The 25,531-nt window shown below is 56.1% G+C and overlaps 4 protein-coding genes across 5 annotated transcripts; 1 reads left to right on the forward strand and 3 right to left on the reverse strand.

The window, feature by feature from the left end:
• Positions 547 to 4,692, reverse strand: LOC106508543 (2-acylglycerol O-acyltransferase 3-like). Its single transcript, XM_021087978.1, is given in 10 exon segments — positions 547 to 1,264; positions 1,356 to 1,458; positions 1,460 to 1,738; positions 2,977 to 3,065; positions 3,068 to 3,101; positions 3,667 to 3,737; positions 3,827 to 3,933; positions 4,058 to 4,268; positions 4,432 to 4,525; positions 4,606 to 4,692. Coding segments are annotated over 10 exon segments (1,266 nt in total). The 3' UTR covers positions 547 to 1,073.
• On the reverse strand, positions 4,721 to 6,719 carry LOC100624333 (2-acylglycerol O-acyltransferase 2-A). The gene is made up of 6 exons (XM_021086259.1): positions 6,532 to 6,719; positions 6,126 to 6,304; positions 5,810 to 6,014; positions 5,510 to 5,684; positions 5,218 to 5,402; positions 4,721 to 4,951 (listed from the first exon to the last, which is right to left on the reverse strand). Exons 1-6 carry the CDS (start codon positions 6,716 to 6,718, stop codon positions 4,797 to 4,799), a joined length of 1,086 nt encoding a protein of 361 aa, XP_020941918.1. The 5' UTR covers position 6,719; the 3' UTR covers positions 4,721 to 4,796.
• PLOD3 (procollagen-lysine,2-oxoglutarate 5-dioxygenase 3) lies at positions 9,354 to 17,092 on the reverse strand. Of its 2 annotated transcripts, XM_021086261.1 has the most exons (19): positions 16,156 to 17,092; positions 15,692 to 15,783; positions 15,390 to 15,526; positions 15,125 to 15,288; positions 14,885 to 14,997; positions 14,688 to 14,751; positions 14,041 to 14,138; positions 13,666 to 13,767; positions 13,327 to 13,452; positions 13,044 to 13,165; positions 12,597 to 12,701; positions 12,367 to 12,492; positions 11,925 to 12,066; positions 11,721 to 11,834; positions 11,473 to 11,541; positions 10,901 to 11,005; positions 10,240 to 10,386; positions 9,891 to 10,016; positions 9,354 to 9,785 (listed from the first exon to the last, which is right to left on the reverse strand). In XM_021086261.1, exons 1-19 carry the CDS (start codon positions 16,265 to 16,267, stop codon positions 9,630 to 9,632), a joined length of 2,220 nt encoding a protein of 739 aa, XP_020941920.1. In that variant the 5' UTR covers positions 16,268 to 17,092; the 3' UTR covers positions 9,354 to 9,629. The 2 variants fall into 2 exon arrangements, with proteins under 2 accessions (XP_020941920.1, XP_020941919.1); XM_021086260.1 differs by having other exon boundaries at positions 11,721 to 12,066; positions 16,156 to 16,440.
• ZNHIT1 (zinc finger HIT-type containing 1) lies at positions 16,440 to 24,162 on the forward strand. The gene is made up of 5 exons (XM_021086262.1): positions 16,440 to 17,246; positions 22,914 to 23,084; positions 23,526 to 23,605; positions 23,725 to 23,894; positions 23,985 to 24,162. The coding sequence occupies exons 1-5, from the start codon at positions 17,225 to 17,227 to the stop codon at positions 24,004 to 24,006; spliced, it is 465 nt and encodes a 154-aa protein (XP_020941921.1). The 5' UTR covers positions 16,440 to 17,224; the 3' UTR covers positions 24,007 to 24,162.

Genomic DNA, 25,531 nt, shown 5'->3' on the forward strand with positions numbered 1-25,531 from the left:
CTGGAGCTCGGGAGGGAGGACCAGAAGGATGGGAGAGCAGCCCACATTAGGGTCTGCCTGGGTGGCAGATAAGTGCCAATGGCACCGGTCGCAGGGCTGAAGTCTGGCCCTGGTGAGATCCTCACTGCCTGGGTCTAGAGCTTCCAAAACAGCTGTTAATGATGCTCTAACCACTCCCGACCTCCAGTCTGCTGGCTCGAGTCTTTTACCAGTTCTTTCTTTCTTTCTTTCTTTCTTTCTTTCTTTCTTTCTTTCTTTCTTTCTTTCTTTCTTTCTTTCTTTCTTTCTTCGTTTTTAGTGTTGCACCCATGGCATGTCCAGGCTGGGGGTCCAATTGGAGCTGTAGCTGCTGGCTGAGCCATGACGGGAACCCTTCTCCTACCAGTTCTAAAGGCTCCCCCCACCCCAGCCCTGCACAGTGTTGTCCTCCCCATTCTTTCTCTCTCTCTTTCATTTTCTGTTGCTTTTTAGGGCCGCACCTGCAGCATATGGAGGTTCCCAGGCTAGGGGTTGAATCGGAGCTATAGCTGCTGGCCTACACCACGACCATAGCAATGCCAGATCCTTAACCACTGAGGGAGGCCAGGGATCGAACCCACATCCTCATGGATACTAGTCCAGTTCTTAACTCCTGCTCATGGTATTCTACCACCGACACTAGTGACTCCACCTACCTAAATCCTGTCCACCCTTCCAAGCCTGTCCCTCTGGGCAGCCACCCTCCCCAACTCAGTCTCGGTGCCCTACAGCTCTTAGCTGAGCAAAGGCTTTTATTTACAGAGAGAGGGAAGTGATTTATGCAAAGTCATGCAAACAGAATGAAGTCTCCAGGAGAAAATTGCGGTCCTGACAGCCAGTCTAAGGCAGTGACTTGAGCACACTAGAATGGGGTGGATGACGCCTGGGCATGCTGGCTCCCAGAGCAAGCACGTTAGCCCCGTGGCCATCCGAGTCCACAAAGCAGTGGTGTGAGAGAACTAGCTTTTATTCGTGCAGGGCATGGCAGGAGGTGGCTGGGGTTGGGGGGTAGAGGTGGGCACATCTCAGTGCACTGGGCTCAGGGGCTCAGCGGCTCAGGGGCTGGAGGGTGGGGGAGGGTAAGGCCAGGGCTCAATGCAAGTGAGGTGAGTAGAAGCTGGGACCCCACAGCTTTCCTTGTGCTCTTCAAACAGTTGCTCCAGAGCCTTCATGTAGAGCATATGATAGTGGTCCACCTGCTCCTTGCTGGGCTGTGGGCACCGGGGTACCAGCATGGGGTGGCCCACTGCGTGGAGAGGGGAGACACAGGTGAGGCGAGAGGCCTGTGCTGCCTACTCAGCTGACGGCAGCCTTCCTCCCTGGAGACGGGCACTCACCCGCTGTGGTGATGGGTTTGGCAAAGGGCAGCAGGCCGCAGGGCTTGGCTGAGAAGAGACTGTGGCCCCAGAAGATGCAAGGAGAAAGGGCTGTGAACTTCTTTAAAGGTGACCTGGAGCTGATACTGCCAGGAGCCTGGGGCAAAAGCCTTCATTTTGAAGACATCATTCTCCCCAAAGGAGTAGGTGGGCACCAGGGAGGCCCTGGGAAGGGGTGGCAGGAGGAGAGGGATGGGCAGGCCACTGGCTCTCCAGGAGTGCCCCCAAGCTCCTCCCCCACACCTCCAGACTCCAATTCCCAGGGCCACCTTCAGCAAATGACAACGGCTACAAAGAAACCTCTGCAAGAAAGGACTCATGTTTCTTTTCTTTCCTTTTCGTCTTTTTTTTCAGAGCCTTACCCTCGGCATATGGAAATTCCCAGGCCAGGGATCGACTCAGAGCTGCAGCCACAAGCCTACACCACAGCCACAGTGATGCAGGTTCCAAGCCACATCTGCGACCCTACGCCACACTTACGGCAACGCTGGATCCTTAACCCACTGAGCAAGGCCAGGGACAGTACCCGCATCCTCATGGATACTGGACCAGTTCTTAACCCACTGAGCCACAACAGGAACTCCCAGGACTCACATTTTTTGAGAAACGATTGTGTCCTGGGCCTTCCTATACACATTTTTTCATATACCCTGTAACTACAACACGGTGGCAGAGCAGATATTAACCCTATTTCACAAGTAAAGAAACATGCAAGGTTGAAGTTCCCATTGTGGTGCAGCAGAAACAAATCCAACTAGAATCCATAAGGATGTGGGTTTGATCCCTGGCCTTTCTCAGTGGGTCAGGGATCCGGCATTGCTGTGAGCTGTGGTGTAGGTTGCACAGGCTGCTCGGATCTGGCGTTGCTGTGGCTGTGGCTGTGGTGTAGACCAGCAGCTGCAGCTCAGATTCGGCCCCTAGACTGGGAACCTCTACATGCCGCAAGTGGGGCCCTAAAAAGGAAAAACAAAATAAAACAAAACAAAAGGAAGCACGCAAGGTTTTGCCTTTGAGACAGTGTCAAAAATAGTTTGACCTGAGGGTGTCTGAGCCCCTAACTGGCAGTGTGAGCCTGTCTCTCTCTGCAGGGGAACAAGCGTGGTAAATGGGCACAGTGCTTGGCATGGAGGAGACCCTCCAGGAGTGGTCATGGTGTAAGCTCTGGGGACACCCAGTCCCACCTCCAGTGGAGAGGGTGTGTAGGGACAGAGAGTGCAGCCCCTCACCCCGCCCCAAGGAATGTGAGGTTCTGTCCATTTAAGGCAGACACCCCCTCACTTCATCCCCCTAGCCCTTCATCCCACCTGTTAGTGTTGGAAGGGTGACCCCCCCCACACTGTCCCATTCCTTCCAAACTCCCCTCCCCCCATGCCTGTGTCAGTGTGCCCAGCGCCCCTCCCAGCAAGTGTGCAGGACACTTGCCCCAGAGCCATTCACTGATGCCCACCCTGAGGCTGGCCCATGCTCAGGAGAGGTCTCTGGGCTGGGCGGTAGGTGGGTGGGGACACTCTGTGGGGGCGGGGGGTGTGGGGGGAGGCAAGGTAGGGGGCCTCCTCCCACCATTCAGCTCAAGACTCACTCAAGGGAAGAGCTGGGAGAAGCTGGTGCTCTTGGTAGAGAAATTACAGAGGGCTGTGGTGCTCATGATCCCATGGGGGTGACTACCATACAGTTCTGGTCAGGAGGCAGCTCTACAGTTTTCACCAGCTTTGGGGCAGTGTGTGTGGGGGTGTGGGAGGGTGGTGGTGGCTGAGAGGAAGAAAGCCCAGAAAGCAGGATACCGGCTGAAAAGAGTTCCCTCCACCCCAACAGTATTCAGCGCTCAAGGTCCCAGGATGCGGTCAAGGGCACAAGGGGCTCCCTTTATTTTTTGCTTTTTTAGGGCCATACCTGTGGCATATGGAAGTTCCCAGACTAGGGGTCAAATCAGAGCTGCAACTGCTGGCCTACGCCACAGCCACAGCCACGCAGGATCCAAGCCGCATCTGTGACCTACACCACAGCTCACAGCAATGGAGGATCCTTAACCCACTGAGGCCAGGGATAGAACCTGCATCCTCATGGCTACTAGTCAGGTTTGTAACTGGCTGAGCCACAATGGGAACTTCCACAAGGGGCTTCCTCTTAAACACCATTGCACCCCGGGTCCCTTGCATGTACTTCGTTGGGGGGCGAGGGTGTGCTCAGACTGCAGCTTAGGGAGGGGTGAGTAGGTGTGGGAGCTAGGGGAGAGGGAGGAAGCAGAGAGACTCCTTGCAAGGTGACCAGTTACCTTAATGGGATAATTGTCCCTTAGGTGTTTCCAAATTGTCCATTTCCTTAACCACTCAGAACGCCTTCAGCCTTGGGCAGAGAGACATCAGCGGATGGGGAGAACTCCTGGTTGCACCGTTTAACACCTCTCCTTACCTGAACCCTTGTTTAGTGCTCACCTTGGAAGGGCGTGTCCCAGTCCAGGTAGAGCCGTGCCAAATAGGGAACAGAGAAAAACCAAAACTCTGTGAAAAGGAGAGGGGGAAAGGAACAGACAGGAAAGTGCCTGGAGGAAAGAGAAGAAAGGAAAATGAATTCGCTTTGAAAATGCCAGTGGCTCCTCTCTTCCACCCTCACCAATGACATCCTTGGCCAGCTCCCAACTGGTCCTCTTGCCTCTCCCTCTCCACTTGCCCTCGGGCATCCGGCAGGTGGGGCTCCAGCCTTCCTCTCCCCCACCCCCCGGCGGGCCCTCCTTCCCCAGTGGACCCCGCGCGCCGCTCCTCTCACCCAGGAAGAGGAAAGTGAGCACCGTTAGGTAGACGCTCAATACTTCCAGCAGCGTTTCTACAGGGTTTTCAGGCTGAGGGCAGGTGGCGGAGCTCCCCGCTGTCAGCAGGGCTGCAGAACCAGGGGGGGCGAGCGACGAAGGTTTCGGTGGGAGCCCAAGAAGCCTTTCTCGTCTGAGTGGCCAAGGCTCGCGGGAGTGCAGGTAGCGGGTTGTGTGGACAGGAGGGATCCATGGATCCGGAGCTCCAGAGGTCTCCAGACTCCTCACACAGACCCCTGAACTTCTCCGGTTGGTGAATCGGGGCGGGCTTCTGGGCGGGGCTGGGAGGCGGGGTAGGGGGTGTGCAACGGAGGTTGCCCGCGTGTGCCTTAGGGGAGGAGTCGCAGAAGAAGGCGGAGAGCCCACGCACTGGATCCCAGGCGAATTGGTTTGATTTCAAATGCTGACAGCAGGTCCTGGACGCGCGCCCGGCGTCTGTTTGCAGGTATCCGGGAGTGTCAGGCCACCCGGAGGCTCGGCCAGGCGCGCGGACATCCCTGGCCATGCACAAACACACAAACACTGCAGATCTGTTCCCATCTTTAATTTCAGCCCCCACCCACTGTCACCGAGGGGACCGGTCGGGGCCGGCTGCGCGCCTAGATGAGGAGGAGGTGCCTGTCGGCCGGGACGCCGTAGCGCGCCTTGTGCTCTTCGAACAGCTGCGTGAGCCGCTCCACGTAGATCGCGTGCAGCGCGTCCACCTGCTCCCGGCTGGGCCGCTGGATTCGCTGCACTGGGATCGGGGCCCCCACTGCGGGCGGAACACGGGGCGAGAGGGGCGATTGCTGGTAGCCGCCCGCCGGGTCTCTTTCTCCCCGCCGCGATCAACTGGGACAGAATTCAGGGCCCGCGCGGTTGCCAAAGGCTAGGCTGGCGGCAAGGCCAGCGTGGCCGCCGCGCGGCAGGCCCCCAGGATTTCAGGCTGCGAGCAGCGACGCTTCCCGCGCGGGGAGCCTTGAGCCCGGGAGGAGCGGGCGGGCGGGCCGAGTAGCGGAGCGGGTAGAGGCTGGGGCTCACCGACGGTGTGGATGGGGCTGCGGAAGGGCAGGGGAAGGCCCCAGGGGCCACGAAACAGCGGCAGGGCCACTCTCAGCAGAGGCTGCAACCCTTCCTGTGCCCTTCGCACCCATGAGCCTGGCGGGTTCGGAAACTGCTGGAAGAGCTCGTTCTCCCCGAAAGAGAAGACTGGCACCAGAGAGGCCCTGGGGGAGCAGGGGCACTCCTGACTCTGGTCCTCGGGGCTTGCCACACTCCTCCCCGGCAGCGGCAGCGCAGCCCCAGCGTGCCCCGCCCATCGCGGGGTCCTCACCCGTGTTCCAGCGCCAACTTGACAAATCCCTTCTGATTTCGGATCCGCAAGGTCAGCGCTCCAGGCTTCGCCTCCAGCGCCTCCAGGGGCCCTCCCACGGACAAGACAGCCACTTGGCCACCCTGAGGCCGCGACAAGAGATAGGAAGCACTGGCCTTGTCAGAGGACACCAAACCTGGTGGAAGGGAGGGCACAAGCTGAGGGACCTGATGCCTGGGTCTTCCAGAAAAAAGGGAGCAGAGCCAGTAGGAGGTGACAGCTGGAACTGGGGGTCCTGAGGCCCCGTGCTCCCCATCTCACCCGCACACATGATGTAGTCCCGGAAGATGGGGAGATTGAACCAACAAGGCAGCATGAGCAGATGGGGCCGCAGGCCAGGGAAGAGGTGGGAGAAGCCAGTGGCGTCTGTGCAGAAGTTGCTGAAGGCCCCGATGACCATGACCCCATGAGGATGGATCCCAAAGACGTAGTTCCGGGAGGGATCCAGCTCTGCGGTTTTCACCAGCTGGGAGACAGAAGACGCGCACCCGACCGGGGCGTGGAGGTTGGACTTTGGGGATGATGGTCTCTTCTGGAGCTGTGCTCCCACCCAGCACACCATTCCAGAGGGTCTCACCGAGATGGGGAAGTAGTCACGGAAATGGCTCCAGATGGCCCAGTTTCGGACCCAGGCCGAGCGACGGCCTCCCTCCCAGGGCGTGTTTCTGTCTCTGTAGAGCCAGACCAGGTAGAGGACCGCTAGGATCCAGGCCCGGCCTAGGAGTACCAGGATCAGGGCAGCCAGGCATACCTGGGCTGGAGGCAGTAGAAGGGAGGGGACTCAGGATCCAGAAGTTCCAATCCCGGGGCCTGTCCTCCCCCTGCACTTTTTCCAGGCTTCAGGCCTATCCATCCAACCAATATCTTTCTCACTCCTTCAAGGACCTCCCCCCACCCCAAGCTCCCTGCACTGCCTCCCTCCCGTGTGGTAATGGGAAAGCAGAGTGCCAGGCACAGGGGTCCTCAGAGCTTCCAGGACTCACCGAGCCCCAAAAAGGAGAAGACCCATTGCAGGACAGCAAACACTTGGAGGCTCTGGCGGAGGCAGCTGGAGGAGGCCGGCATTCTGTAGAGGGCAGTCTCTCGGGCCACCATGGCTCTGCAGTGGCCCAACCCACTGGCCCTGACCCCTGGCCTCTGGTTCCCTCCCCTCTCTGCTGCCCTGCACATTGGCCTCTGGTAAGCCCAGCCAGGAAGGATTAAGCACTATTTGGGCCACAGGGCTGTGACCAACAGGACAGAGAGGAAAGAGCAGGAGTGTGGCTTGGAGCCTGGGGATGAGGAAGGTGTTTGGACTTTGTGGAGGTCGGGATGTCAGGCCGCTGTGAGGAGCAGGGTCGGCAGAGGTCTGGGGAAGCGGGATTACCGCTGTGAACCCTGAAAGCAGGGCTCCCCACAAGTCCCTTGGGCCTGGCCTCTGAGGGTAGATGACGGGCAGAAGGATTTATTCCCTAAGGAGTGGCTTAGGCCTTTGTGGGGAGACCTCCAGTGGGAAGGGATTGGTGGGAAAGGCCAAGGACTGGGGAGCCCCTCCAAAAGAGAGTGTGACTGGCTGTGGGCACACCCTCCAAGAGGGCTGGGGTCAGTCCCCACCATGAACGTAGCCCAGTCTGGGGGTGGCCAAGCGGCCCTGTCCAACACTGACCGAGACCTATGGAACTAGCACTTTTCCCAGGTCAGGGGATGTCACTTTTTTTTTTTTTTTTTTTTTTTTTTTTTTTTTTCCTCCTGGCTGCCCAAAAGCATATGGAGTAACCGGGCCAGGGATCAGATCCAAGTCCCAGTAGCAAGCTATACCACAGAGGCAGTAATACCAGATCCTTTGACCCACTGTGCTGGCCAGGGATTAAACCTGTGTCCTGGCACAGAAGAGACACCACTGCCCATTGTGCCATAGCAGAAACTCCTTTTCTTAATATATATTTTGAGGGCTATGCCTGTGGCATGCGGAAGTTCCGGAGCCAGGGATCAAACCCAGTCATGGCAGCAACCCAAGCTGCTTCAGTGACACCACCAGATCCTTAACCTGCTGCACCACATGAGAACTCCTGATAACTGTGTGTTTTCTATGTCTGTGAGTCTGTTTCTGTTTTGTAAATTTAACTTCCTTTGTATCATCATTTAGATTCCACATATGAGTGATATCATGAGGCATTTTGTCTCCGGCTTACTTCACTTAGTACATTCATCTCTAGGTCCATCCACGTTGCTGCAAATGGCATTATTTCATTCTCTGTCATGGCTGAGCCATTGCATATCTAAGGAACAACGTTTCTTTAGGGAAATCAGATACACACTAGTCAGGAGCCTCTGTCACATTCTCTCCTGGCACAAAATACTTTCCCTCCATCAAAGTGACTTTCCTTCTTTTTTTCTTTCATTTATTTTGGCATTTCAGGGCCACACCTGTGGCAAATGGAGGTTCCCAGGCCAGGGGTTGAATTGGAGCTGTAGCCACTGGCCTACATCACAGCTCAGAGCAACACTGGATTCTTGACCTGCTGAGCGAGGCCAGGGATCGAACCTGCGCACTCATGGGTGCTCATGAGATTTGTTTCCACTGAGCCATCATGGGAACTCTGCAGCGGCTTTCTGATTAAGGTCTCCCCACGCTGTAAGCAACAGGTAGAGAATATTGTGGTCAGCACTGCAGCCCTTGTGATGGGTCCCCAGCACTTGGGTGATGCTCCATGAATGAACAGTGGGTCTGTGGGAGACAGGATAGGCCAGCTTCCAGTGCCCAGGACTTACCGCTCAAGGCTGGCACTCCCTTTCTGTCCCTGTCCCCTGTCTTGCATGCAGCTTCCCTGTCCAGGAAACTTTTGCCAAGAGGTATTTTCTCCTGTCCCTGCTCAGTCCATTTCCACCCACAGGACATGTGATGAGGGTGGCAGGGGGCCAGGGTGAGATAGACTTTGGAGTCTGGGCAGAGAGATGCTCAGTCCATGTGGAAAAGACCCACTCCACCCTCCCTGGCAGCCAGCACCACCCACTGGAAGGAAGGCTTCTTGGAGGACATTTTCCTGGGAGTCTGGGCAGGAGGAAGGAAGAAGGGGAATCTAGCTGGGGGTGCAGTGGGGTACCAGAGCCAGGAAATGTCCTAGGACAGGTGAGCAGACCTGTTTGTTTTTTAAAGGCTTCTGTAAGGGAACATGGGGAGATAAATTCAGGAAGGTGGCTGGTGTGAGGCTGGGAAAGACCAGGTTAAGGGGCCTGGTCTACTGTCAAGGCACTTCCAGGGGTCTCGGCAGGGGCTGATGGTCCCCTTGGGGTTGGAAGCAAGGCCAGCTCCAGGAGGTCTCCTCTTTTTCAAGGCTGCTTCCCATCCCTCTCTTCCAGGAAGCTTTCTTGGGTTAATCTTCCCGATTCCCTTCTGATCCAAAGCAGCTACCGTCAGGTTCCAGCCTGTCTTCCCTTATAGAACACCTGCCCCCAGGAGGGCCTTCCTTCCCTAGCACTGTCCCTGCAGCCCAGCTCAGGTCTGTGCCACCCCCAGCCTTCACACGAGGGAGAAGATGCCATCAGGAGAGGAGAGAATAGAAGAAGAGAGCTGAGGAGGTGGGTTTTCACCTGAGCCAGACAAGGGAGGCCCTTTTGGTCTGGCCCTCATGCTCAGGCGATGACAGGGAGTTAGATATGGGGTCGCAGGAAGCTTCCAGGCTCCCACTCTGCTTTGGCATCATGCTTCTGCCTTTTCGTCTTTTCTGTTCTTTTCCTTTGGAGTGACCCCGGTCTCCCCTTCACTCTGGGTGGCGGGAGGGACATGGGGTCCAGAGGTAGATCAAAGAATCAATGGACGCGAGAGTTACAAATCCTCCTTTATTGAGGGAGACTGAGAAACAATAACTTATTACATGGCGAACCCCTAGAAGCCCTCTCCCTGGGAATGCTTGGGGGCTGAGGAGCAGGGCAAGGGGGCTTCCTGAGCTTCCCGAGGGCCGAGGGCCGTGTGGTGGGGGCGGGGCAACACATTCAGTCCCAGACACACGGAACATGCGCCCGAGAGGCAGGGCACACCCCCTCCAAGGAGGGAGCGCGAGAAGGCACAATGGCAGGGAAGGTTGGGCAGAGTGGTTGAGTGTCAGGGGTCGACAAAGGACACCATGATATAGCGAGTGCCCCGTGTGGTGGGCAGCCCCTCATGGTAGTGGGTGAGACGGCCAGGGTGCAGGAGCCCCCAGCCCTTCCGTGGGGACGAGATCACACAGTCGTAGCGCAAGAAACGGCAGCCGCCTCCCTGGAGGATGAGAAGGGGACGGGGTGGAGTGTGAACAGGTGCGGGGACTGGGCGGCAGCCAGGCACCCTGGTGGCACCCTGAAGTGGAGCGTGGCAGGGACCCACCTCATAATCCAGGCCCTTGTGGTTGAGGGCAACGTTGAGGGTGAAGGTGGATGAGTCGTGATGGGGCCGCAGAGAGGGCTGCTCATCCGGCCGGTAGCGGACCACGAAGTTCATGACCGCCCGGGTCTGTGGGGACATGGGAGGAGAGGCTGGAGGTGGGGGTCCTGAGGTCTGGGGAGGGGGAGAGGTGGCAGGGGCTCTCATGCTACCCCCCCCCAGGGGGGCTGCCTTCCTGCAGGATTTCACTCCATGGGGTCCCAAATGCCTCAGGAACCCAAAAGGGTGCTGCATGGAGACGGCCAGCCGGGTTCTAGGAAGGTGGAGTCAGGGTAGCAGGTTCAGCGGTCACCTTGGTGTGGTAGCCTGGGAACAGGCTCTCGGTCATGGGCCCCACATATGTCCTCAGCAGCTGCAGCCACTGGTCCTCATAGCCCACCTGCTTCATGTGGATGTCTACGGTGGGCACATTCTCGTAGCCTCCAGCCAGCCTTGAATCCTGCGGGCAGTGGGCACTAAGCTGACAGGGCAGTGCCAGCTTCCTCATCTGCTCCCAGGCCTTAAAGCTTATGTTCCCTCCATCTGGAAGTCTTGACTCCTTAGCTTGACTCACTCCTGCTGGGCCTCTGAGTCTCAGGTAAGATGCCACCTCTTCTGTGAAGCCCCTTGGTCCCCCCATGTCTGGGGCATGGGCCCCTCCTGTGACTCCCACAGCACCTGGGCTGCCCAGCACAGCCTTTAGAAGCTGGGTCACTGCTGCTACTGACAGCAGGTGAGACCTAGGAGAGCAGGGCTCGACCCGTACAATTCATCAACGCACTGCACTGCCAAAGTCAGTGGCTGGCATCTAGGACCCACCTAGCATTTCTTGAATGAATGAATGAATACAGTTGTGCCCCTTCCACTTGGGGACCCCTTTCTGCTCCCACTCTCTAAATTTCATTTTCCTTTCACCAGCCCCAGCCTCTTCTTCCTCCCAGGGGCCCTCCTGCTCCCCTGCCCCAGCACCCCACCTCATGCCGGCCTCCTGACCACTGGCCGTAATGCTCCATTTCTTCCACCAGCTCATCACACATTTGCTCCGACAGCAGAGGGAACCAGTACACATCTGGGCAGGGCTGAGGACAGACGGGGCGGGGGAAGAACAGGGCAGGGTGACGCTCGGGGAGCGGATAGGCAGCCAGTGGAAGGGAGAAGAAGCAGGGAGCAGAAAGGGAAACCAGGCCATGAGAGAATGTGGAGGAATGGGGCTGGACCAGGAGAGGGTGGCCAGAGAAGGTGGGCCCAGTGCTGGAAACACTGCACAAATGGCACGGGAGTCCCAGGGCTCCCTGCCGGAAGCATCGTTTTCAAACTTGCTGTAAAAAAATGTCATTTCACCCATACATGAATATACCCATAGACAAGAGAGGACTGCTCTGATTAAAACCAGGGTGGGGGCTGCAGGCTTATTTGCTCAGCCTTTGCCCTCATCTTACCCGAGCTGAAGACCTAAGGCAGCTGGGAAGGCATCGGAGAAGCACTAACCCAGGCGGTGGACTCAAGGGGCAATGGCCAGCAGGGTCAGGGTCTGAGTGGGGCTCACCTGTTCCACGAGTCCCTCTCCTTCAAGGGCCCGGCTGTAGTTCTCGTGAATATACTGCTCTTTCCAGTCCTGGGGGAGCGAGAGGGGGCGCACCTTGACCACCTGTGCCCTCTTTACTCCCTCGGCGCCCCCAGGGAGCCCCTCTCCAGGCAGGAGGCCCCACACAGCGCACACATGTGTGGGCTGGGGATGGGGCGTCAGCCTTTGGCGAAGGGCACCTGCCTTCTGTGCCAGGGCTGCCTACTCACCAGGGGGTTGTCGAAGATCTGCCAGAGGTCGGGGTGCAGGTGGTCTGTGTCGTACCGGGAAGTGGCCAGGAGGCGGCCAAATTCGTGCCGATTGCTGAGGTGGAGGAAGATGCCCTGGGTGAGGGGGGAGGGTGTGAGAAGGGTGACAGAGATTGAGGGGGCTGCCTCCCAGCACCCCCGCATTGAGCCCCAGGTCCCGCTCACCTTGTCCCGCACGCTCTTGCAGAAGGCCATGTCCGGGTCAGTGTCGCTGCCCGAGAACACCTCCCTCTGGGGCAGCTCTGTCCTCAGGGTCTCCCCCCGGATCACGTAGGCCTGCGATATGTAGGGCACGTTCCACACGCCCCTGGAGGCCCCCACACCAGGGTCAGCCAGGTGGGTGGCCTCCCACAACCCCGCGCACAATCCCGGGAGCCCCTTCCCTTGGGAGCTGCGAGCTGTGAGGTCCCCCGCATGTCCCCCATCAAGCCCTGCTGACCGCAACCCCCTCAGGTCCCGCAGCATGGTCAGTCTCTTCCCCACAGCCCCAGCACGTCTTCCTGGTGGCCAGGTGGGATCCCCAAGACTAGGGCTTTGGGCCAGGATGTGGAGGTCTGTGCGGGCCCAGGTCAGAGGAGGGGCGGGCCGCAGCCCAGGCCGGACTCACACTCGCTTGCGCTGCACCAGCTCCACGTAGTCCTCTGAGCGCGCGTAGTACTCGTCAGGGCTCAGGGCTCCCCAGAAGTTGGACCACAGTTTCCCGTGGCGGGACAGCATGGGTGCTATCACCTTCCTGTGGATGGGCAGCGGTGAGGGCTAGGTGGAGGGGAGCCCCCTGCCCAGGGCAGGAGTTGGGGGTTCCCTGGGGACTATCTGGGGGCCTTCTAGCCGAGCGACCTGTTCTCTTCAATGAGGATGCGCAGGACCTGCGGGTTGGTGATGACGGCATCAGCGTCCAGGCTGAAGTAGAATTCACACTTGGGGTCGCGCCGACAAGTGTCCCTGGAGGTGACAGACCGACAAACAGTTGAACTGAAAGGGAAGCAAGTGGATGGGGGGGGCAGGTGGGGACTGTAGAGTAGGTGGGACTCCCCCACCCGCTGAGGAGAGGAAAAAAGTGGGTAGAAGTGCCAGCAAGAGGACAGGGTCAGGGGAAGGCTGGGAGGAGGACGAGACTGGCAGGAGGCCGAGCCAACAAGCTTCCTTCCCCAGGACCCCGGGGTTCTCCCACCTGTGTGACAGCGGCTGGATGGTGGATGTGGGGTGGGAGAGGGAGGGGAGTGTGGCCAGGCCCCGACCGGGTTCATGGCTGCCCCCTCTTCCCACCCCCTGCCCCCCACTCACATGGCCATGTCCCTGGCCTCGCCCGGGGTCAGGGCCTCCTCAGGCCCCACCAGCTTCACAGCTGAGAAGTGGTCCTGGAGCTGTGGCCAGGAGGCGGCAATGTGCGGCTCGTGGTACACCTCCTGGGGACGAGGGGAGGTGGGCAAGATGAGCAGGACTGAGAGAGCAGAACAGACGCGCCCGTGGGCCGGGAGGGCGGGGCCGAGCAGAAAGGGGGCGGGACTTCTCATCAGGGCAGGGGCAGGGTCCCTCGGGAGAGAGAGGGTTCGGTCAGGGTCCTCACGTTGTTGTGCAGGAAGAGGGTGACCCTGTCAGGGGGATAGTCCAGGAGCAGCAGCCGCTGTAGGAAGCGGGGCAGGAACGGGGTAGGTTGTTCTACAAACACGGCCAGAAGCACCCGGGGGGGAGGCTGGAAGATACAACATGAGTTCAGGGGAGAGCCTGGCACCCCCACTCAGCCTGTCCTCCACGGCACTGCTGGGTTTGGGGGTCCCCAGGAGCTCTGCCCCCGACTGCTGCCCGGCACGCAGGGGTGCTGAGAAGAGGAAAAAAGGTGGGTAAAAGTGCCAGCACCCCCTGGCTTCAGAGCGCTCTCCTACCCCAGCCTGGCGCCCCTCCTCACCTGCCCCCCCGGGAGTGTCCTCCGGTCCAGGTCGCAGAACCCACAGCCTCCCTCAGGAGTCCAGCCATTGGGGACATAGTTTCCCAGGTAATTCAGCTGGAGCTGTTGGGAGAGATGGTGACAGGCTGGGGCAGAGGAGTCCAGGGCCAGAGGTGAGGGAGGCAGGGGACAGGCAGGGGACAGGACAGGGGAGGAGCAGTGGACATTCAGAACCTCTCCCAGCACCTGGGCTTCTGGGGCTGGGGCGGGGGCGGGGGGCACTCACTGCCTGGAAGGGCTGGAGGAACCTGGGGTTGGGGTTAGGTCTGGGGTGGGGGCTGTGGGGCCAGGACTGACGGGGGCAGTGAGGCACTGAAGGTACAAGCAATCAGGCACCTTAGTAGGACCATTCCCATGGACCACAACAGGAAGCGTGTCGTAGGCCACGTTCCGGATTCGCACACGATTCCGCCCAAACTTTAACACCACCTCATCTGAGGAAGGAAGGTCCAGCTTTAGGCTCCTTTTCTCTCAGAGCTCCTCAGCAGCAGGTGCTTCTAAACAAGAAGCTGGGGTGGAGGACAGCTTCTCTAGAGGATGCAGGACTGTGACCCGTGGCGCAGCAATGGGAGACCTTCTCTCTCCAAGGGCACCGACCAGGCTGCTGCCACCCTGGGGAACTCCCCTGCTCACCACCTGTGTGATCTGGGCAAGTCACTGGCCCCTCCGAGAGGCAGTCTCCCCATCTGTAACAGGTGGAGAATCACAGACCCGCCTCTCATAGGACTGCGTTAACTGAAGTTCCAGAAGTAAAGCCCTGGCCCAGAGCTTGAACACACAGTGTGTTCGGGAGACATCCGGGCCGACCACCACTGCTTTTACAACTACTCGCACAGGGCAACCTACTCTGGCAGCCGTTCCGACATTTGATGAAGTTAACACAGAGGCGAGATGAAGACCACCCCAGTTCCACCAGGAGCCCCTCCCAAATCCAGGACCCCCAGCAGCCTCTCTCATGGTCCTTTTGATTGCTTTCTTCTCACCTAGAGCCCCGTTGAGGTTCTGAAAGATCCGAGATTTGTGATCCAGGTTAAGGCCGAGTTTCTCCTGATGGGAAGGGGGGGGCATCACTTCCCACTCTTTTCTCTTCACATCTTTCCCAAAGCCCCTTTACCCCTTCTCTCCCATTCAGCCTGAGGCCTGCCATCCCCACCTCTGCCCCTCCTCAGCCCCTTCCTACCCTCAGTCCTGGGTCCAGGTAGAGCCGAGTGTAGAACAGCTGATCGTCATCGTCGTCTTTGTACTTCCACTGGCGGACGATTTGGTGGATCACGGGGGCGAAGCCAATGAATCCTGCAGGGGAGGGGAGGTGCTGCCTCCAAGGCTCCCAGGCTCCCAGGACCTGTCCCCACTCCCTCTCCGGCCCTCAGGTTCCTGGAACACTCCATGTCCCCCGGCTCTTGGACACTCTGCCACTCACCACCAGAGTTGAGGAAGCGCTTCCCCGTGCCCACCTCAGGGTACTGCTCTGCCAGCCCCCACTCGGGCCAGCAGAAGCCCTCCGCAGAGAAGAGCAGGCGGCTGCCACTCTGGACAAACTTCTTCAGCAGCTCCGAGGGGCTGCCAGCCAGAAGCACATCATAGCTGGGGAAGGAAGGGGAGGATGAACAGGACAGCTGCTAGGAACCCCAGTATCCTCAGCCCCTCCTTCTACCCGCCCCTCTGCTTTCTCCCCAGCCCTTTACCTGTCCACAAACATGATGACCATATCCTCCCGGTCTGCATATTTCTCCATTTCTTTCTTTAGCCACCTGACCTTCTGTCCTCCACCAACTGTTCGGGCTACATCACCCCCTCGCCACTCCTCTCCCAAGCCCAGGGTCTGTAGGAGAGACCCAGAATGCCAGGGGGAAGCTCAGCCAGCTGGGGCGGGGGTGGTGTCCCAACACTCTGACCAGGCTCACCGTGGGGTCCCAGGCATCCAGCCCTCCGTCACTCTTTGGCTGGACCCCACCTCCACCGCTTCTAGGGGTGTCTCTCTCCTTACCCGCACAGTGTAGTTGAAAAACTCTGCTGATCGCAGGAAACGCCGGTATCCCTCTGTCTCGGCCGTGGCCACGGTGATCACCAGCAGTTTATCTGTCACCAGCCAGGAATTGGCACTCTGGACCCACTTGCCCAGCTCAAGCACTCCGCACACTGCTGCCCTCCTTCCCCTTCCTGACTCTGTTCCTGTCCCTTACCTCTTTTTCCCCATTCCCTCCTAAACTCTTCCAAACCGAGGGAAACTTCACCCCAGTGAGAGCAGGATGGAATGACACCCAGAAATTCCCGGTCAGTTCGCGTGGGAAGGCTGGAAACCTCAGTTCAGAGTGAGGAGTGGGCGAGGGGCCATGTGATTCTGCCCTAGAGACCGCGCTGCGCGTGGGAGAGGCCGGCCTAGACCCTCTCCCTAGTCTCCGCTGGCAGACACGTCAGCCCAGAGTCACCTGGCCCTCCCGCGGTTCTCACCTGGGTTGACGGGGTCGCTACCCCGGGGGCGATCTGAGGCCGAGGCCGCAGGAGGAGGCGACAGCACCAGCAGCGGGAGCAGCAGGAGCCGGAGTCCCGGGCCCGAGGCCATGGCGTGGAGAGAGCCGAGGGGCACACAGGCCGGCAGGCAGCTCGGGCTGTGCGCCTGGATCCCAACTCCGGAGAGGGGCTCTGGGAAAAAGGACCGGGGCTGCTGTGCGGCCCGCTGCAAGGAGGAGCCGTGTTGGGGCTCCGCCCTGGAAAAAAGGCGTAGCCGAAGGTTACAGAAAACTCGAGATGCCGGCGCCCTAGACAAGGCGAGAATTGTCTCGGGGCGCTGGCGGAGCTGAACGAACGGAGGGGGCGACCGGCCCAGACGCGGTGGAAGGGTGGCGGCTGGGGCCCGCGATCCTAAGACGAAGACTTTTGGAGCCCGTTGGCCCCACAGCCCGCCTAACACTTGAGGAAACTGAAACGCGGAGAGGGGAAGTGACCCTTTGCGGGTCCGGCAGGACGCGGAGGCGGGTCTTTGCCACAGCCCTGACTAGAGCAGCCGGGCGGAAGACCGGGAGAGAGAGAGACGGTGGGGTCGCGCGGAGCGAGGAGAGCAGCTGGGAGGAAGAAGGCCCAGGAGTCTGCGGCCCCAGGGGAACTGGGGGTTGCGATTTTGGCAGAGGGTCACTGGGAACTCTGGGATCGCCCACTCGAGCCTGCCCATTTTCTTCGGTAGTCCAGCTCATCCTCTCTACTGCCCAGGGGAGAAGTTCCAGGGACAGACTTTGTATCTTCAGAAGGACCAAAAGAATATGACGTTTCTTGAAAGATCACTGGCACCACCTCTTTAAAATGATCCGTTTCGGGGGTCCAGCAAAATAACAGCTACAGAGGCCAGAAGTAGTTTTGCCCGTACAAAATATGGCGGAAAGCTTTCTCGTCTCCAAGGGAACAGCACGTAATGAGTCAGAGCGGTGGAATTGCTCTGCGCACGCGCAGGAGCACACGCCGCCGGAAGACTGGTACCCTTTAGCACGCAAGCGCAGAAGGCTCTTACGTCAGCTGTGTTGTGGCAATGGTGGAGAAGAAAACTTCGGGTAGGTGAGCCCCCAGCTGTTGGTCCCCTAGCCTCCTCTCAAAAACGAACCTGGTCTAGGATTTCCTCATTCAGTTATTAGTCTGAAATCCCTCCCTCGGCTCTCGGGCCCTGACTTTGGGGCAGCCCCCTAAACTATCCAGTCACGTTTTAGTCACACCTGCTGTAAGCCGCGCGTTGGGGATGGAGAAAGGAAAAAGATCCTTAACATTCCAAGGAACTGGCTTTCTAAGAGCAGGGCAGACACGCAGACCTGCCATTGTATTTCAAGGTGAAACATGCTCTGGTAGAGGGATGCAAAACGCCTGGGCACAGGGAGGAGTGGTATCCAACCCAGCTTCTGGGAAGGGGGGACCTGGAAGGCTTGGACAGAAAGAAAACGCTTGGACCGAGTCTTGAAAGTTACGGTTTCGCTCAGTGCGGGTGCGTGGGGACTCATTCTCCGCAGCGGGAACCGCACGTGCCAAGGTAGGAGACCATGTGAAAAGAAACGCTTAGAAAGCATAGCTCAGGGCGTAGGGCTTGCGGAGGAGAGAGGCTGTGGAAAGGCTAGGGAGGGTTACCCTTCAAAAGCATTATATACACTGCCGAAGAATTTAAACTCTGTGGAGAGGGCGGTGGACAGCCATCAAGGGCGTTGTTTTTTTTTTTTTTTTTTTTTTTTTTTTTTGTCTTTTTTGCCATTTCTTGGGCCGCTCCTGCAGCATATGGAGGTTCCCAGGCTAGGGGTCTAATCGGAGCTGTAGCTGCCAACCTACGCCAGAGCCACAGCAACGCAGGATCCGAGCCGCGTCTGTAACCTACACCACAGCTCACGGCAATGCCGGATGGTTAACCCACTGAGCAAGGGCAGGAATCGAACCCGCAACCTCATGGTTCCTAGTCGGATCCAGTAACCACTGCACCAGGACGGGAACTCCTCATCAAGGGCTTTTAACGCAGAGTGCGGTGACCAAAACAAATTTACCTCCTAGAAAGCAGTCTGGCTTCAACAAGGGAGGATGGACTGGAGGGCCTAGAGCAGCCCTGCCTGTAGAAGTTTCTGGGACGATGGGAATGTTCCTAACAGCACTGTTCAGTACGGCAGCCAATGGCCACATGTGGCTATTAAGCACCTGAAATGTGGCTAATAGGATTGAGGAACTGAATTTAAAATTTTATGTTATCTTGAGAGTTCCCCTGTGGCCTGGTGGGTTAAGGATCCAGCATGGTTGCTGTTGTGGCTTGGTTCACTGCTATGGTGGGCGTTCGATCCCTGGCCTGGGAACCTTCATGTGCTGTGGGCAGGGCCAAAAATTTTTTATGTGTGTAATCTTAGTTAATCTCCCTCTAAATTTAAATAACCTCATGTGATGGGTGGCTACTTTATTGTATAAGGCAGGTCTAGAGATTGGAAGGCCGGTTAGGAAGCTGTTGAGTAGTCTGGATAAAAAAAGATGAGGATCAGAACACTCTGCCTGATTGCCTGGTAATAAATCCAATCATGTCATCTTAAAACCCTTCACTGAATCTCCATCCCTGAACATAAAATCCCCAAATCCAAATTTCTTTAGATACTTAAAGACAAGATTTTTTTTTTTTGTCTTTTTAGGGCCACACCCACAGCATATGGAAGTTCCCAGGCTAGGGGTCGAATCAGAGCTGTAGTCACTGGCCTATGCCACAGCCATAGCAACACCAGATCCGAGCCAAGTCTGCGACCTACACCACAGCTCATGGCAACACCGGAACCTTAACTCACTGAGTGAAGCCAGGGATCGAACCTGCATCCTCATGGTTACCAGTCAGATTCATTTCCACTGAGCCACGATTGGAACTCCAAAGATAAGATTCTTAATGGTCTGCATGACTTCATATCCATGCCCACCCCACCCCCCCATCACAGTTTATATACCATCCATGTAGAACTTTTAAAAATGTATTGAAGGCACTGCAGTCTTTCCTCCAGGCCTTCTCTCATGCTGGTACCAAGGCCTAAGAAACCCAGCCATCTCCTCCAACCAGGCTAACTTTTGTGTATCAGTCAGGCCTCAACCTAGACTTACCTTCCTCTGGAAAATCTCCCTGACTATCGCAAGACCAGGGTAGGTGTTTTTGTCATGTGCTCCGTAGTACCTTGCACTTGCGTATCCTAGCGTGTACTGCGGTGCTGTATTGTGCTTGTTTGTTTGATCATTTATATTCCCCACCCGCCTGTAAGCTCTGGTCCTATTCCCAGGACCCAGGGCACCGCCTGGCACTTGGAAGAGAGGCAGTATAGTGCAGTGATCAAGAGGATGTTTTTTGATGCTGGGTGGTTCTGGGTTTGTTTTCTTACCCAGGTGCTTATTAGCTGTGTGAACCTTGGACACATTTCTTAACCTCTGAACTCCAGTAAAAAGAGGATGATAATGATAACTATCTCACAGGATTGTTGTAAGGGTGAAGGGATTCCACTTGTGCAAAAAGCTTAGTACAGGCATACTTCAGAGATATACTGTTTTGGTTCCAGACTATTGCAATAAAGCCAATGTTGCAATAAAGTGAGTCACACAAATTTTTTGGTTTTCTAGTGCATATTAAAGTTCAGAGGAGTTCCTGTTGGGCCTCAGCGGGTTATGAACCCAACTAGTATCCATAAGGATGCGTGTTCGATCTCTTGCCCCACCCAGTGGGTTAAGGATCCAGCATTGCCGTGAGCTGTGGTGTAGGTTGCAGACACGGCTTGGATCCCATGTTGCCATGTTGTGGTGTAGGCCGGCAGCTACAACTCCGATTCGACCCCTAACCTGGGAACTTCCATTTGGCATGGGTGCATCCCTAAAAAGCAAAAAAAAAAAAAAAAAAAATCAGTTTACACTATCATCAGTTAAGTGTGCAATGGCATTATATCTTTAAAAATGCCTGTACTTTAATTTAAAAAATTACATTATTGCTAAAAAATCCTGGCCATCATCCGAGTCTTCAGCAAGTTGTAACTTTTTGGTGGTGGAGAGTTTTGCATCGATGTGGATGGCTGCTGATGGTGATGGTTCCTGAAGAATAGGATGCCTGTGGCAACTTCCTTCTTCTTCTTCTTCTTCTTCTTTTTTTTTTTTTTTTTTCAGCTGTACCCGTGGCATATGGAAGTTCCCCAGCCAGGGATCAAATCCAAGCTGCAGCCATGACGTACACCACAGCTGCAGCAATGCCAGATCCTTAATCCATTGCATCACAGTGGAAACTTCAGCAATTTTTAAAAAAAGAGACAACAATGACCTTTGCCACATCTAGTGACTCTTCCCTTAAAGAACAAATTCTCTGTAGCATGCCATGCTGTTTGATGGCATTTTACCCACACTAGAACTTCTTTCACAGTTGGAGTCGATCCTCTCCAACTTTGCTGCTGCTTTATTAACTAAGTGTATGTAATACTCTCCATCTTTTGTTGTCATTTCAACAGTCTTCACAGCATTTTCACCAGAGGTAGAGTCCATCTCAAGAACCCACTTTAAAAAAAAAACAAAAAAACACTTTTCATGGCTCATCCATAAGAGGCAACTTCTCATCCATGAAAGTCTTATCACGAGATTGCAGCAATTCCATCACATCTTCAGGTTCCACCTCTGATTCTAGTTCTCTTGCTGTTTCTACCACAGCCACACTTACTTCCTCCCCTGAAGTCTTGAACCCCTCAAAGTCATCCGTGAGATTGGGCATCAGCTTCTTCCAATCGCATGTTAATGTTGATATTTTGACCTCTTTGCATGAATCACAAATGTGCTTCATGGCACCTAGAATGGTGACTCTTTTCCAGAAGGTTTTCAATTGACTTTGCCCAGATCCATCAGAGGAATCACTATATGTGGCAGCTATAGCCTTATGAAATATATTTTTTTAATTTTTGAAATGTATTTCTTAAGTAGTAAGACTTGAAAGGCAAGATGACTTCATCCATGAGAAGCAGAATGGATGTTGTGTTAGGAGGTGTGAAAAAAGCAATCATCTCGTCGTACTTTTCCATCAGAGCTCTTGGATGACTAAGTGCATTGTCAATGAGCAGTAGTATTTTCTTTTCTTTTTTGGCTGCACCCACTGCCTATAACATTTCCCGGGCCAGGGATTGAACCCTTACCACAGCAGCAATCCAAGCTGTAGCAGTGACAACAAATCCTTAACTTGCTAGGCCACCAGGGAACTCTGAGCAGTAATATTGTGTGTTTTTGTTTTTATTTTATCTAATGTATTTATTTATTTTTGCTTTTTAGGGCCACACCCAAGACATATAGAAATTCCCAGGCTAGGGATTGAATCGGAGCTGCAGCTGCCGACCTACACCACAGCCACAGCAACACCAGATCTGAGCCGCGTCTGCGACCTACACCACAGTTCACAGCAATGCTGGATCCCCAACCCACTGGGCAAGGCCAGGGATGGAACCCACATCCTCATGGATACTAGTCGGGTTCGTAACCTGCTGAGCCACAACAGGAACCCCCGAGCAGTAGTATTTTGAAAGGAATCTTTTGTCTGAGAAGGAGGTGCCAGTCATGGGCTTCATAGATGCAGTAGACCATGCTGCAGACAGATGTGCTGTCATCCAGGCTTTGTTGTTCTGTTTATAGAGCACAGGCAGAGGAGATTGAGCCAGATTCTTGAGGACCCTGGGATTTTTGGAGTGGTAAAGGAGCACTGCCTTCAGCTTAAAGTCATCAGCTCGTTTAGCCCCTAATAAGAGAGTCAGCCTGTCCTTTGACGCTGTCAGGCCAGGCATTGACTTCTCCTTTTTTTTTTTTTTTTTTTTTTTTTGTCTATTGTCGTTTTAGAGCCACACCTGTGGCATATGGAGGTTCCCAGGCGAGGGGTCTAATCGGAGCTATTGCTGCCAGCCTATGCCAGAGCCACAGCAACGCCAGATCCTTAACCCACTGAGCGAGGCCAGGGTTCGAACCTGCAACCTCATGGTTCCTAGTCGGATTCATTTCTGCTGCACCATAATGGGAACTGCATCTCCTTCCAGTCGAAGTCTGTCTTGTCTCCGTGGAAGATCTGTTGTTTAGTGCAGCTGCCTTTGTTAATCATCTTAGCTAGATCTGGAGAACTTGCTACAGCTTCTACATCACCACTTAACTGCTTCACCGTGCACTTTAACGTTTGGGTTTAGCAGTGGGACTTGTGGGTGGGGTGCCTCCATTTGGAATGGAGGGGGCAGTGCCCATACAGGTACGATCGAGGGTGGGCTGATGGATGAGCATCTCTATATGTGGTGGCCCACTTCCTTTGAGGTGGGAGATGAGATTGCTGAGCCTAAAGGCAGAGTGTTCAGTTCCCAGTGGAGTCTGGAAGCCCCAAGTGTATATTGGGGTCTTGTCAGTAGGGTTGTGTGATTTCGGCCAGCAGTGAGAGGGATCCAGGAAGCATTTCGTTGGCTGGGCTTGGGATTGGGAGGACAGGCTGGATCCCAAAGGGTAGAAAACAGGCACGAGCGACTGACATGGTAGTCTTCGTCAGCTGGGAAGGGAGCCACCCAGGGGGTGATATGCTGGGAGAAGATACAGCGGCCAAGGGCTTGGAGACTAGGATGAAATCAGAGAACTGTGGTCCCCAGCCTCCCCCCGCCCCACATCTTCCCAACACACTGCCCAGAGCCAAGGCCACCCCGCTTCTCTCCTCTCTGTGCTCCCTTAACCTTTCCGGCCCTGCCTTCTAGTTCGCTCCCAGGACCCTGGACAGCGGCGGGTGCTGGACCGAGCGGCCCGGCAGCGCCGCATCAACAGGCAGCTCGAGGCCTTGGAGAATGACAACTTCCAAGATGACCCGCACGCAGGCCTCCCCCAGCTCGGCAAGAGGCTGCCTCAGTTTGACGATGATGCAGACACTGGTGAGTCGGGGGTGGGGGGTAGGGGGGTAGAAAGGGAGGGCCAGGGGCCGGAGAGGCAAGGCCGCAGGGAACGGAAAGAGCCTGCCCAGTTCAGGGTTGTGGAGGGACATCAGCCCGGGGCATGGAGGACCCTGGCGCTCCCCTGGCCCCTTGACCATGAGCCCTCCGCTTTTCCTTTCCATGCCTTGGTTTCCTTTCGTGTGTGTAGAATGAAGAAGGTAGCAGATAAGCTCTGAGATCCTTTGCAGCTCTGCCATAAGGCTCGAGATTTAGGGAGTAAGGAGATGAAAGACGGCCCGATGGGAGAAGTGGGGGGCGGGGAAGGATGAGAGAGGCCGGCTTAGAACCCAGGTGGCCACAGGGGGCATCAGGGATGATGAGACAGAGAAGATGGTGCCTGTCTTGCCATGTGCTACGTAACTAATCGCTCTTGACCTCCAGGAAAGAAAAAGAAAAAAACTCGAGGTGATCATTTTAAACTTCGCTTCCGAAAAAACTTTCAGGCCTTGCTGGAGGAGCAGGTGAGAGGGGCTGGCTGGGGGGGACCCCACAGGAAACGGACAAGCCTGCAGTGGTCCTCGGCCCCGGTGGACGGAGGGTGGGCAGAGGAGTCACAGAGCCGTCCCTTTTGTCTCTGCAGAACCTGAGCGTGGCTGAGGGCCCCAACTACCTGACGGCCTGTGCAGGACCCCCATCCCGGCCCCAGCGCCCCTTCTGCGCTGTCTGTGGCTTCCCCTCCCCCTACACCTGTGTCAGCTGTGGTGCCCGGTACTGCACGGTGCGCTGTCTGGGCACCCACCAGGAGACCCGGTAGGTGGGGGCCCCCTCGAGTCCACACCCCCTCACTCCTACCCCCACAGCCTCCCGGACCCTCTCATCCTGGGATCCTTCTGCCTGCAGGTGCCTGAAGTGGACTGTGTGACCCTGGGCATCCCTGGAGAGGAAGGCCCTCTGCCTCGCCTGGCCTCGGAGAGGGCATCCCTGAAAGAGGAGCCCACTGACGCGTGTGTCATACCCTCCAGGGAGGCCAGCCCTCCGAGTGCTGTTGTAATAAAAGGCCCCATGCAAGGAGGAGCCAGCCTGTTTGGTCCTGGTGTTTTGGGGGTGAGGCTGATGGGTCCCCTATCTTGTGTGCTCACTGCTCTTGTGTCTTTTCTTCCTACCTGTCAATGCCCTCCCCCTGTCTGCTTCTCCGGGTCCCCAACCATGAAAGATTTTGCTCCATTCTCTTGCCACGCCCATGTCTGCATTTCTTGGCTGCAGCTGCCGGCCTGTGCCACAGCCACAGCAATGCTAGAGCTGAGCTGCACCTACAACCAGCGCCACAGCTCACAGCAACGCCGTATCCTTGACCCATTGAGCAAGGCCAGGGATTGAACCTGTATCCTCATGGATACTAGTCGGATTCATAACCCGCTGAGCCACAGTGGACTCTCCCTTGGCTGCTTCTTTATGTCACTAGGGCGTGGATGATGATTGATTTAGTTCCTTTATTTTTGCTTTTTGGTTCTCTGTTTTCTCTGAGTATCTTTTGAGTACAGCTGGGACCCAGACTGGTGACAGGGAAGTGGAGCGAGAGTTGGGCATGGGGTATAGGAAGATACTGCAGAAGGAGCCAGCCTTGTCTTTGTCCTCTGGTTCTTAACCAAATGGGAGAGACGGGGCCCTTGTCCTTGGTGCCACTCACCTGAGGGAACAGTTGTCCTTAGGAAGCCCCTCTTATCAGGGGTTGTGGTATGTGAAACTATTAGCAGCAGAGAAAATCCAGAAATTTCTAGGAAGGGTGGGGCAGTTCATGGTAATGAGACCTCCATTCTTGCTGGCTCTAGATGCTGTAACTCTTCCTACACTACTCGGGCTTCTTACACTCACACCTGCAGGTAGACTGCAGGCTGTAACCTATGTCATAACATAGCAAAGCAGGTGCTTAGGAAATATCTGTTGCACAAATGGCCTTAATGCGCTGTTAGTGACATCCAGCCAAGTCAGTGTCGGGGACCTTTTTTAGGCTCTTCTCCCCACTTTGGGGGATATCCTTGGGGTTGGCCCAGATGTTCCCAGTGTCTTCCTGAGGAGCTGTTTTCCCCTTATCTGGAGACTTGTGGTTAGTCCAGTCGTATTGGTGACGGCTCTGTGTTGAATAATGGTGAGGACAGGGTTTAGAGAAAATCCTCAATGTGTAAAACTGGTATTAAATTTCCATCAAAAGGTGGCACTTAGGGAGTTCCTGTTGTGGCGCAGCAGAAACAAATCTGATTAGGAACCATGAGGTTTCCGGTTCGATCCCTAGTCTCGCTCAGTGGGTTAAGGATCTGGCGTTGCCGTGAGCTGTGGTGTAGGTCACAGATGTGGCTTGGATCCAGCGTTGCTGTGGCTGTGGCTGTGGTGTAGGCTGGCACCTATAGCTCTGATTCGACCCCTAGCCTGGGAACCTCCATATGCTGCAG

Source organism: Sus scrofa, chromosome 3 (assembly GCF_000003025.6).
Source record: "Sus scrofa isolate TJ Tabasco breed Duroc chromosome 3, Sscrofa11.1, whole genome shotgun sequence".
Classification (NCBI taxonomy): Eukaryota; Metazoa; Chordata; class Mammalia; order Artiodactyla; family Suidae; genus Sus; species Sus scrofa.